We start from the raw sequence: 13,744 nt of genomic DNA on the forward strand, positions 1-13,744 counted from the left end.
ACATGAGAATGGTATGGTGGAGCACAGTACACATAATAAATTGCTAAAGAAGTGGTGCTGTACAGCCTCCTAAGCTGATGAGAGTACAGGCTTTGGTGTGCCAATGAGAGAAAGAGTTTCTCATGACAGTCTCTGAAGCCTTTGAGTGCTAAGGTTTGCTTTAGCTGAACAAAATCTGGTCTCTGCTTTTAGTATCCTGCTATGTTATTCTTCCTCGAACAGAACTCATTTCTGTTGCATGTGATATAGCAACAGCCACACTAAACACTATGATGTTAAGCTATGTGGGGCACCTACAATGCAAGTGTTGAATTATGAGGATAATGTCCAACTTAAAACAATGTGGCAGATTATCTCACTGTAGGCAATCTCAGTTAACCTCTTCAGCCAGGGCATATACTCTATAATTCTTTCTGGCTAAATGACAGGAATTAAAGCCAGCTTCTTGCAGATCCCTCACTGTGAAGGAGCTGGATCTGCTACTGATATCTTTACTTCATACATCGATACATGAAAGTAAAGCAATATTGTACTAGCATATCCACAAATTACTGTACAGTGTCAAAGCACTATTTCATTAAACACCTAATTAGTATTAACTTTAAAGCTCAAGACAACCAAAGTGTCTTAAAAATTCTTTGCTAAAGAACAGTAGGAATTAAAAAACACCAAATATACAACATAAACATTTTAAATATCACTGTACTACTTCAGTTTCGATATAATTATACACTTGTAACTTTTGTTACAATGTCCTTACACTTCATAAATAAAAACTCATACACATGCAAAATATACTTATGTGCACACACACACACACACACACACACACACACACACACACACACACACACACACACTTTTTCCAAAATGCAGACTGGAGTAAAATGAATACGATCACAAATGTTGATGAGAAATATGAGTTTTTTATAGAAGTGTATAAAACAGGAGTTAGTAAATATGTCCCAAAATTTTCCACAGCTATGGAAAGGAAGAAAGAATGGTTTAACAACAGATGTAGAATGGCACATGAGGCAAGAAAATGAGCATGGAATAAAATGAGAAAAAGATATAGTGAAAGGGCTTGGGAGGAGTACAAGCAGGTAAGAAATGAACGTGTAATGGAGCGGAGAGAAGAAGAAAGGAAATACAAAAAAGATATTGTAACTAAATGTAAAAAGGAGCTGAAACTATTTTATATGTTTGTTAATGGTAAAATGAAAGTTAAGGACAGTATAATACGACTGAGGGATGGAGATGAAACTTATGAAAGAGACGAAGAATTGGGTGAAATAATGAACAACAAGCTGCAGTCAGTTTTATGTGTTGGAAGAGGAATTTAGGAAACTGAAATGGAACCCAGGATGATGGGAATTGTAGAAATTACAGTTGACATGAATAAGGTGCTGCAGCGGATGAGGGATTTGGATGTGAGAAAAGCAGTGGGACCAGATGGTGTGGCTGGATGGATCCTGAAGGAATGTGCAGACCAGTTAGCGTGGCCTGTTTATATCATCATCAAGACCTCACTGGAAAATGGACAATTACCTAAAAATTGGAAAAGAGCAAGTATTGTGCAAATCTTCAAGGGAGGAGATAGGGAAGATCCACTCAGTTATAGACCTGTATCACTTACTAGTATTGTTTTAAAATCTGCAAGAAAATTATTAGAAGAAGGTGAATAAAGCATTTAGAAGAAAATGAAGTGATAACACCAAGACAATTTGATTTTAGGGAAGGATGATCATGTGTTACCAACCTATTAAGTTTCTACAGTAGGGCAACAGATGCCATACAAAAGAAAAAGGGATGGGCAGATTGTGTCTATCTCGATCTCAAGAAAGCATTTGACAGGATGCCCAATAGGAGACTGCTGTGGAAACTGAAGACCTTTGGAGGAGTGCATGGGAAACTATTAGAGCGGACGGGAGACTATTTGATAGGAAGGGAGAGGAGAACAGTCATAAGAGACAAGGTGTCACAATGGAGAAACATGACTAGTGGAGTACCCCAGGAATCAGTCTTAGCCCCAGTAATGTTTCTGATATATGTAAATGATTTGACAGAGAGTTTGAATAGTTACATAAATATGTTTGCAGATGATGCTAAAATCATGAAACATATTAAAGGGATTGATAGTCGTAAAAAACTGCAGGAGGACTTGGACAAACTCCACAGCTGGAACTAGACTTGGAAAATGGACTTTAATGCCAAGAAGTGTCACATATTAGAAATGGGAATGAGTGAAAAAAGACCGCACTGGACATATAAAATGGGCAATGAGATAATTAGTAAAAGAAAAGATGAGATAGATTTGGGACTGATTATTCAGGATGACTTGTCACCAGAAAATCATATAAACAAAATCATTGGAGTAACTTATGGATTACTGACCAACGTGAGAGTGGCTTTTAATCATATGGACAAGGAAATGCTGAGGGAGTTGATGGTGATCATAATAAGCCCAAGACTGGAGTATGTGGCTGTGGTATGGTCACCTCATTTGAAGAAGCATATTGATAAACTAGAAAGAGTTCAACGGATGGCAACGAGGATGATACCATGCTTAACCCGCCCCGTCCCGACGACATATGGGTACGTCACCACGATTTGCATTTGACAGTCCCGGCGACGTACCAGTACGTCGTGCAATTGCAAGGTACCTAATTTGCACAATTTTCAATTTTCGCACATGATTTTTCGTATGTATACACGGGACACCTTCCTCTATTCCTGTTCAAGATACCAAGCAGGGACAATGCCTTACACTGCATAACCTCCCCCCTCCCCCCCTCACGCCATTGTCTTGGCAAAGGACCTGTTACCAGTGACCTGGCTAGTAAAGTTATTCAGGGCCAGAGTGATTCCCCAATCGATGACAATGTGGAGGACAATGTTTACATAGCATTAGAAGAAGAAACAGCCAGAAATAATGATCAGGTAGTGTGGCAAAAATAGGTCAGGTATGGTGATTAGTTAGTGAGTGAAACAATGCTTATAATGCCTTTATTACTGCTTGAAAACCAATATACTGTCATACTACATATACATTCGTACCAAGTAAATAAATAAATACCGTTTATGAGTGGATAAAATAGTTACCCTCCCATAGAACTCGTTTTCTTTGGTGCCAGCATGTTAGAAAACCCACTCAGGTAAGGAGGAACTCCTACCTGGATTGGGCACTTTAAACCTCAGGTGAGCGATTTCTCTCTGAATTTTCGATGTTTCTCACCAAAAGCGAAGGTTTTAGCCAAAAAAAAAAAAAATCGAAAATACCTCGGGACTGGGGGATGTCGGAGGTGCGGAAAACCTCGGGACGTGACGGGTTAAGGGAACTCACCTATGAGGAGAGATTGGAAACTCTGAAGTTACCAACACTGCGCTAGAGAAGGGAAAGAGGTGACTTGATCACGATATTTAGAAATGTAAGAGAATTGGAAAGGGTGGATAGAGAGGATCTTTTTGTGCTGGATGATGGAAGAACAAGAGGTCATGACTTCAAGTTGAGGAAAAGTAGATGTCTTAATGATCTCAAAAGGTTCAGTTTCCCAAACAGAAGCATTAGTATTTGGAATGACTTAGACGAAGAGGTGGTGCAGGCAAAAACATTCATGTGTTTAAAAGTAGACTAGATAAATGTAGATACGGAGACAGGACAACACGAACTTAGTTCAATTCCCGTATACTACAAATAGGTAAATACAAGTAGGTAAATATACACACACACACACACACACACACACACACACACACACACACAAAATGCACATAAACATATACTCATACTGTACATGCATGCATGTATTCACAAGAACATACAAACCAAATGCATGTACAGCTGATCTAACCTGGAATAGTGTAGAATGGGCCTGAGTTGGCCTATGAGGTCAGTTAAAATGGGATCAGCCCTGACCAGTGCCTCTTCCCCAGCAGTCTCCAATGCCTTCCTCATCCATTCTTCCAAACTCTGACGCAGGTCATATGATGTCCCAATCAGCTCACCAACTTCACTCTGAACATTCACAGGCAAGCATTAATATCATGCACAAAACCTGAGAATTACTTATCTCATTAACAGTGATGGTATAATTTTAAGAAATTAAAGTAATACTTGTTCAAAACATTTTGGATAAAATATTTCACTTATAAAGATATTAAAACTGTAGAAGCTGTGGCTCATCAAAATAAATACTGTAATGTACTGCTTATTCATGGCATATTCAGGAAAAAAAAATGACTGGATATTTGTGTGACAAATTTTACTGATATGGCTTTCACTGCATTGGTGGCTGCACATAATGTTATAAAAGGTATAATACTGGGCAAGATGTCCATCTGGCATTAAATACCTTTACTTGGACAACTTCAATTGCTGTAATGAAATGAAAGTATCAACATCATTCAAATCTATAGCTATAAAACAGGTATAAATGCACCTCAATAAGCAAAGCTTCATGAGTGTGTACCATATAATTAGTCCAACTTCGCGAAAGTTCTCACCATTATCTCGTGTCTGATTTCAGGGCGCCATGCAAGACGGGATGTGAGGAGGCGGGAGTTGTTGAGGCGGAAGTGGAAAGTGGCATCCTAAGGAAGAGTTCATAAAGGATATTAATCTATTGGTTATACATAAATCATTAAAATCAAATGTCACCACAGATAACTGGGTTTTGATGCATTTTTCAATGTTATCCTCATCCTGGTTCTATTGTGAGGTGTTTGTCAGTAAAGTGGGTGAGAATAAGTGTAAACTAGCTGTCATATTTAAAAATGTACCTTCTTGATGTGATATTTAAATTTGGATTATTTTTAACAAACTTTGGATGATTTTATTTAACAGAGAGACACTACCCTGTACATACCCAGTGAGTTAAAAATCATCTCCACAATCTTGCTTTATAGTTGGCACAACTTCTGAATATGCCTCTGCTTAATGCATGATGAGTTTATTCAGCATGGTGAAGTGCAGTGCGGTCAAAATATTAATACCTTGAATGCAGTGCCTTTTGTAACACTAAAGGTTATTCTCACTGTTACCAGACAAATATTACTCAGTTTAGGGGAGCCCCCTTGTAAAGAAGGAATTAATGAAGACTGTATTTAATCTCTACAGTTCAAAATATCCATTTTAGGCTGAAGACTGTCTCATTGCAGCATGAATAAATTGAAAAAGATGTCACAAAATTGAAGGGGTTAAGCTCAAAAATGTCTATGAATACAGCACCTGGATCCACTGAGGTTGGCGCTGCTCCTCGGGCAAGTCACTGAGCCATGCTGGTTGGAGGTGTCGCACTGACAACCGAGTGTATCGCTGGTCCTCCACACCTCCCTCAATCACCACCTGCTCAGCAATATCTGCACAGATTTCCAGTCATATGTAGCCTAATCATGTCTACTTAATAATCATCATTTTGGTGGTATCATTGTCCTGATCTCTTTTTTATCCACCAAAGGAAGAGGTCACATAGGTTACAGAAAACACAGGTAAAAAACTATCAGCAGCATACCCTGTGAAATGCACCAGACACTCATTCACTCATGATTCAAGTCCCCAGAATTTTTACTCTGCCTAAAATGTCTATTTGCACATTTTGCTTTATTTTTTCTTTACAGATGCTTTCCACATAAACTACCACATCAGTCTTTGTACAGTATGTCACACACTAATCTCGGAAGGAAATGGTATTTCTATAATTATTAAATACCATTGAAATAGTTTCACTGGTAGTTTCTAAATCTGATTAAAACTGTCATCACTCTCTAACATCATTATAATCATCTCTGATGCCTTGCACCTGTTCCCTCCTGGGAACCCCCCAGCATGGGACAGCTTTAACAGAACAACCTCTAAGCTACTTTGTCTCCACATACCTGTCACTCTTGCAGACATTTCTCTCCTTCATTCTCTCACACCCATGTACAGTACAGCTCTACCTCTTCTTCCATATCACATATGGCCTTCCTCTTACAGTATTATTTTCAGACTCATTTTCATAAACTATTTCCAGTAATGTACCTGCATGCATTCTTTGAATATGTCCATTTGAATCCCAATGTATTTCTTTTTATCCCATCAGTAATATCAAACCTTACTCTACAGCCATTTGTACTATTTCAAAGGACAAATTTTTCAATTACCGGTACACTGTACCAGCCACCCTGCTTATGACTGAAGCTGTTCTGAAAAAGGTAATATCTATAGCCTGTAACCTAGAAAGTTAACCCCTTCAATCCAATGTCACATTTTCTATTTCATTACTGCTACTACCAGTTACAGCTACTTTAATTCAACTTTGGGGAGATGTACAGTACTACTTAGAAGGGGTTTCAGTAATGGGGATTAAATCTGACCTTACCAGTTTGCAGTCTTCCTAAGATTAATAAAAATTGCTGGTGGTAGCAATAATAACATGAAAACAAATCAACAGAGTCCAAGGGAAAAGTGTCAATTTACTGGGAATATCCAACCAGGGAACAACATCTTTAGACGGATGTGATGCAGACATTTAAGAGGCAGAGCACCATTTTACTCACAACATCCAACCACAGCAACTTACACCTTGGGATGGAAGTGTCATAGTCATATTCAGTGCCGTTTGAGAGAAGGTTGTCAAGGGTGACGGTAATGACGTTGTTGCTGGGATGAACCTCAAGGTAGGTTACAAGAGAGGAGTCCTGTTCAGGATACCTGCTGGCTGCCACACTCCACTTACCCTGCTGGTCCTCCTGCACCTCCACCAACAAGTCCATCAGCTTCCTCTTCCATGTCTCTACCTGAAGCATGAGAGGTTCTGTAAAATATAATCAAATGATGCCATGCCTCCTCTCAAGGAATCCCCATACTGAGGCTGACTATGGCACAGCTGATACTTTCTATGGATTGAAGGCTAAACCAAGTGCCAAAACCAGCTAATTACTTCCCAACAGTTGTTGATCCTTACATGCCACTAAGATGGTTACACACAATCCCACCTTATCTTCTCTGAGGTGTTGCGGGCCCAAAACTAAGCTACTTAAGTCTGGTACAGTACATTCAAGCAGATGACTAGCTTACTTTCTTTGGTAACATTAAATGCTTGAAAAGTCTCTAGTTACCTCTTGAAGATTGAACCCATGGAGGGGCTTCACTTCAACCAAGGGCATTCTATCCATTAAATCATCAGGCGCCATGAGGCATGGAGTTGTATTCTAACAGACACTGGTGACACCTGTGCATATCTATTTTCTTCAGATATATTGTCTTCTTACTTTCTGTCTTCTTTTCATTCACTTATATTCTTTACATATGTGGCTTTGGGTAAAGTCTAGAGTCTAGACAGTCTGTTTCATGAGGTCTGGCAATCTTCTTACATGCCACATACTATCATGTCACCAGTTTATTAATTCATACAGCAAGTTAATATTATCTTGTATATTATTTATGCAAACTATGATGATATGAAAAATAAAAACAACAAACAAAGGAAGCTCAAGTTGTAAAATGCATAATACAATGCTAAGGAAAAGGTGTCAGAAAGCCACCTAAACCTATAAGAATACAGCTAAGTGGAAGCACTGACGTTGTGAACTTTACCAGTAGCAAGTCAAACAGGTGGGGAAAGGAGAAGGAACAGAAGGTGAGGAGGTGAAATTCAAGAATTATAACAAGTGACTGGACTTTAGTGAATAGGCATGGTCAGTATTTTGTGGGCATAGGATAGTTACAGACATATGCAGGCATGACAATAAATAATCTACAAAGGACCTACACAATTATTAGTTATACAGTATATAAAACAAGACATCTACCATCAACCCTGGTATCTAAGACTACAGTATATCTGTTATTACCCCTTTTGTTTTTATCTCTTATTTTATTCTTGCTACTGGCCATCTCTCTCAGTGAAGAGATTAAACACATGGAAAAATTAATTACTGTATTCAGTTCTTCATTAAACCTCTGTTGAACTTTTGCCCAGTTTACTTTGGGTAATTCAGTGAAATTACTTGTCACTGGAAAATCTCCCAAGGTCTGTAAGTTAAACAGCTACCCACTGCAAAATACTGTAATGATCTACCAAGTCTCCGGTGTCTCCTCTCTCATTACTTTTCTCTCTCACTGAAATGTGGTGTATAAAAGCCCGCGTTGCCTAGAGGCAATGTGGGGATCCTCTCTTTGGCTCAGTGGTAATGTGCGTGCCTGTCAAGCGTGAGGGCCTGAGATCGAATCTCGGGCAGGACAGTGTGATTAATTTGTTAAGTTTCAGTTCGGCATTACATTGGCTGGCAGCAGTGTGGGATGTGAGGCGAGGCCTTGAGGGCAATAATGTTGTTGACAGCCTTACATCCCAGGGGTGAGCTGTCTGGTGTGGTCCACAGCACCCCCATTGGTGGCTTCCAATGTGCTATGCTACCACGAGTGTTCGAAACTGACCAATTTAGTCATCAAGAGGAAAAAAGAGTGATGTAATAGGGTGTATAAAAGCCCGTGTTGCCTAGAGGCAATGTGGGGATCCTCTCTTTGGCTCAGTGGTAACATGTGCGCCTGTCAAGCGCGAGGGCCTGAGATCAAATCTCGGCCAGGACAGTGTGATTAATTTGTTAAGTTTCAGTCTGGTTATTACACCACCCCCAATTCTTCCTAAAACAAATAAATAAATAAATAAAAATAAAATATAAAATCTTACCGAGAACTGTAGTGTTTTCTCTGTGAGGTCTAATGTACTGATAACCTTAGCTGTCCTCTTGGTGCCATCTGGGTTCATGTAAAGGAAGTCTTGCTGCATTGCACAACCCTCTCGCCCCACACTCAGGGTACCATTGGTCTGCACTGTCAGACTAAACCACACAACACACAAAATATTCACAATGAGCAGTTACTTTAACAATATTTGCAGGATAAAGCAGAATAAAAGGCAACAGAATGTGTAGGTGGAAGGAGCTGCTCAGTGAAAATGATGTCAAAAAATAAATGGGAAGTGGCCCATGCAGAGGAGTCTCAAAGAGTGAACCAGTTACAGGGTGGAGAGGTTCACTTCAAGGGTATTTCAAGTGCCTAGCTAGACCAATTTGTCATCATCATGAAATATTTATATATACAGTACTCGGCAATTTTCCTTCCTTCCTGTTACCAAATAACACTACTTCTGCTCAGGAGGACTTCCTTGTAGTAAATGTATTAAAATTTTCAATATTGTGATACCCTTTTTTTATTATTTTCTTGTTTCAGCCAGAGTATTCTATTTAGCTTTGGAGAGTACCATAATAATGACTACATAGTGAAGGCTATCTCTGGCTCCTCCCATTCAAAAAGTCTCCTCTGATTTTATTAAAATCTTCTCATGACAGTAAAAAGAAAGTGAAAATGGACATAATCATAATGAATGGGTTAATGACTCACTTTGAAGCCTGGTGGGTGATAGCAGCCTTCTCTTTGATTACCAAAGCATCTGAGTACAGTGGAGAGTCTGTATCTGCTGTCACCACCATCTGCAGGTCCAGATCACGCCGGGGGTCAGGAGAGTACTGCATTTTCCCCTCCACCACGAAGAACTCTTCTTCATTCTGGCGCAATTCACCTCCCACCCACATGTCCTGCCAATGTCATGTAAGGTTCTGTGATGCCATTTTCACAATGATATCAAATATACCTTATTGCCACTCTCTCTCTCTCTCTCTCTCTCTCACACACATACACCACAGGTGAAAATATACTATGAAATGACTTAAAGAGGATGAAATACAGTGTATCAAAAGTATGGTAAGACTGAAAAGAAGCATGAAAAGCAGTGAGGTGATGATATCAGGGAACCAAGAGGAAAGTTATATAATAGCCATATTATTAAAATGAGGAGTTTCATACACCTTCACCTGCTCAGCTTTAACGATACAACTATAATACACAAGTGGGACATACAGTAAATGTAAGACTGACCTTCTCCAACAGAGGGTGTGAGAATGAGACAAATGCCTTGTGATGTCGTCGTCCATTCGTCCCCATGTTGGTCCACTGCAGCCGTCCTAGAGCCTCCTCACTGCCGACCATAAGGATATGCATCATTTTCATATCTCATTTATCTTTATGTATATTTTACACAATTTCTTTCTAAGCAAGGGTTGGCTGGACCAAAGTTAAAGTTGCCAATCTGTCTTCCTCATGAAAAGTATATAATAATTACAAACCATTTACTTTATGCATTCTTTATGTAAGTCCACCTAATGAAAAGGAAGAACAGACCAAAAGTAAGAGCATCAAAATTTTCACCCGAGGAAAGTAAGCTTCAGATATTTCTTGTTTTAAGTCATGGACAAGTTTTTCATACAATTGTACTGGAGGAAAATAATACACCAGTTGTAAATGCAGAAATGGAACTTTAAGATGCAATTTTCCTGCAATATGCTGTAGACTTAATAGATGAAAAGAACAAAAATGTGACTTGCAACAACTAAAATTCTTGATCACTTCAGTGTGAGACACCTGGACAAATTATATTGTCCCTGTAATATTGAAAAACAATTGTACAGCAGCATAATGCAGCCACAAATCTGTGTACCGGGAGAGAAAATGATAACTGAAGTAAATGATTATATACTGTATTCACCATTGAAAAGCTTCATAAATTAATTATATTGATACAAAGCTTAGATGCAGACATAAAAGAGGTGTTATTTTTTTTTTTTTCTGAGACTAACTGCTGCATTCTAACAACATTCTATGTATAACAGCAAGTTATTCTGCCTATCAATGCATTAAGAATTAGATAAAGACTAATCATAAGAAGAGATATCAATAGCTAAGTTATTTCATGCTACAGTTTCTTAGCACCTGCGAAATTACTGTTGCTTTGTATATGTATTCATTCAACTCCAGCTGAAGAGTACAGCAGCCCTCACCTTGGGTTGTCAGTGTCCCAGTTGAGCTTAATGAAGGCAGTGAGGTTTCTACTGGATCGTTTGTAGTAGCCGTCCAGCAGTACTGTGCGGAACGGCTGAGAGAACTTCCCCTTCAGGCTGTGCTCTTTTGTGAACCCCTGGAAAACATTCATCTTAATCCCAGAGAGGGTGGTCACAATCAAATTGCCTCCATATTACCCTTCTGCTATCAGGATGCCTTACTTCCAATTCACACCACCCTCATTCACTTACCTCTTCATCAATCCCTCTAACTTATTCCTCGTCTCCCAACCCCATTATGATGTTCAGGATGTGTTTTCCAGTGAACCCATGTAAGACAGTAATGTAACCTGCAATAATTTGTTCAGGATGTGCTCATTTGTCATTCCAGTGCTCATTTATTGTCTGAGGCTGCATGACATGAAGAATGGCTCAGACATAGGGACCTCCAGGTATTTCTGTTCCTAATCAGCAATGATCTCCCCTCCCATGTCCAACCACACTCTGTCATACAGTCTCCAGCTTTACATCTCCACCTTGTTCTCAGTTGTCCTCTCTTTCTCTTTCAGATTCAAAGCATACCACAGATCTCTCTTTCGCTTTCCAGTTATTATCATTACCATCCTAATTCCACTTCTCGCTAAAAATGGAATGGGAGGATCCAAAAATGAGGTTCTTCATACCCACCATTCCCTTCATATTAAAATGATCATTACTGTACAGTTTCACAGTAAACTCTAACTTCTATGACTCTCAGCTGAATAAAATCAAATGATATTAGCAGGAATAGTGCTAGAGCAGTCCCAAATATGAGAGGATTAAAGGTTTCAGCATTAATACTCTCAGTCTCCTATGATTCACTCTCAGCTGAATAAAATCAATGGCATTACCTGGACTAGAGTACTAGAGTTGTCTCAGTCATGTGGGAGGTAAACTACCTACCATAGAGATGTCCTTCCAGTTGATGTCAAACTCTATATCTTCGTTGGGGGCCCAGGAGAGGAGGAAGCTGGGGAAGCATTCGTAAAGGATCTTAACTAACTTCTGATAAACATGTCTTGGTGGCAGTTTATCATCTTGGAAATAATTTTTTTCTTATTACTTTAATATTCTCTCACTTCATTATTTTATTCTTGTTTGGTAGCTTCTTGAGTGAAGATAAAAATGCAAACAAGCACAGTACTGTACTGTAATAATATAAGCATCTACGGGTTGTATTCTACGTGGCACTGAAGCTACCAAAATACCTCTTTCTTAGTAATTTATTCTGACCATTATGCCCCTATGTCCTCTTGTATTTTATTATTCCAAACTATATCAAGATTAAAATTATACCACACAAGTAAATGTTAAGGCGTAATATGCATAAGAAATCACTAAGGAGGAGGTGCTCTGAAGCCTTCAATGCCGTTAAGAATACAACCCAAAAGCTCATGGAAATTTACAAATACGGTACCTGATACGGAAGTTACCCGGAGTGATGTCATAGCCAGCATCCAGTATTATCTCACGGTCCAGGACATTCACTGCATCATATAAATGAGGGAGTTTACAATCTGGTTACAATCATCAATACCTTATCTAAACACAAATTCATCTATGCAAACAATCGGTAATTTCTATTTGTCTATCGGTCTAATAAGTTATCTTTCATCTATGTAAATAGAATTCTATCTATTTATCGGTCTAATTAGTTATCTTTCAATGTGGAAGTTTACTGTATCTATTTTCTCCCTATCTTCCTATCTACCTTATATCTCCAGCCCAAGATTATGTCATAGCTCAGAACAATAACTTTTATCTAAATATCAGAAGTTACAATGTACTTACACGTATTAATATCCTATCCAAACATATTTCTATCTGTTTCTCTATCTATTTCTGCACCCATTTTTCTAATATCTGTGGCTCAGGATAATGTAAGAGCCAGTTTCTAGATAAACAAAAGTCTTACAGATATTAGCTGGAAAGAACAAGGGAAGAAATTTTCTGAATAGCTACAGGAGCAGATTAGTTAAGTTCATTTGGTGAGGAATGAATGAGGCAGCAGTATTTTTGCTGGTGGACTGGACAGTTTAGGTTAGGTTCAGTCAGGTTAGGCTAGGCTAGGTTTGAAATGAATGAGACAGCTGTACCCTTGATGACAGAGTGCCTGATGGACTGGGCAGTATTGCGGGTGAAGTTGAGGGTGATGCGCCGGGAAGGTATATCCAGATCATATAGCTCTAGAGTTCGAATCGTCTGCCACAGGAAAGAATAAAGATATGAAAATGTAAATACGGTAATATAAAAATAATGTCTTCTACATTATCATAGACATTTTTTACAATACTGCCTATCTATCTATCTATTGCCAGATGCCTCAATCCCGTTTGGGGTGGCCACAAACAAATCGACTCCACATCGTCCTGTCCCCCGCCATTTCACTGCCCTGCTCCCAACTCACACCCCCCTCTCTCATATACCTCTCCACCCCATCCCTCCATCTCATCCTCGGCCTCTCCCTCCCTCTTCCCCCCTCCACCTCACTCACATACACTCTCTTCGTCAGTCTTTCACCCTCCATCCTCTCCAATAGTATTAATACAGAAAAAACAATAGCTTTTACGAACAAGTGAGGAATACTGCAGTTTCATATACTGTACTGTACTGTACTGTATATGACAGTGAAACAGCAATGAAACTTCCAATAACACTAATAATTACTGTACCCTATAAGCCTCCTCTTTCACTCTGACACAAAATTATACTGATCCTGAAGTGTTAAACTAGCTGTCTGAAAACAAACAAATCTCCAAAATCAAAGTACAGTGTCATATAACACGGGACAATTGCATTAACCTAAAAATACTGTATAAAACTTCCAACC

The 13,744-nt window shown here is 39.0% G+C and overlaps 1 protein-coding gene across 1 annotated transcript in view; it reads right to left on the reverse strand.

Moving 5' to 3' along the window:
- The window catches only part of LOC145401408 (uncharacterized), a 205,482-nt gene that overhangs the window by 137,714 nt on the left and 54,024 nt on the right, over nt 1-13,744 (reverse strand). Inside the window, exons 50-60 of the mRNA XM_080273750.1 lie at nt 13,011-13,116; nt 12,332-12,401; nt 11,818-11,884; nt 10,876-11,012; nt 9,917-10,016; nt 9,383-9,576; nt 8,670-8,820; nt 6,561-6,777; nt 5,228-5,358; nt 4,504-4,590; nt 3,852-4,015 (exon numbers count right to left, since the gene is read on the reverse strand). Coding sequence (XP_080129876.1) covers nt 3,852-4,015; nt 4,504-4,590; nt 5,228-5,358; nt 6,561-6,777; nt 8,670-8,820; nt 9,383-9,576; nt 9,917-10,016; nt 10,876-11,012; nt 11,818-11,884; nt 12,332-12,401; nt 13,011-13,116 — 1,424 coding nt within the window. The remainder of the gene's footprint in view (nt 1-3,851; nt 4,016-4,503; nt 4,591-5,227; nt 5,359-6,560; nt 6,778-8,669; nt 8,821-9,382; nt 9,577-9,916; nt 10,017-10,875; nt 11,013-11,817; nt 11,885-12,331; nt 12,402-13,010; nt 13,117-13,744) is intronic.

The sequence above is a fragment of the Coenobita brevimanus genome, chromosome 6, assembly GCF_032717465.1.
Source record: "Coenobita brevimanus isolate Jiangsu-jjx chromosome 6, ASM3271746v2, whole genome shotgun sequence".
NCBI lineage: Eukaryota > Metazoa > Arthropoda > Malacostraca > Decapoda > Coenobitidae > Coenobita > Coenobita brevimanus.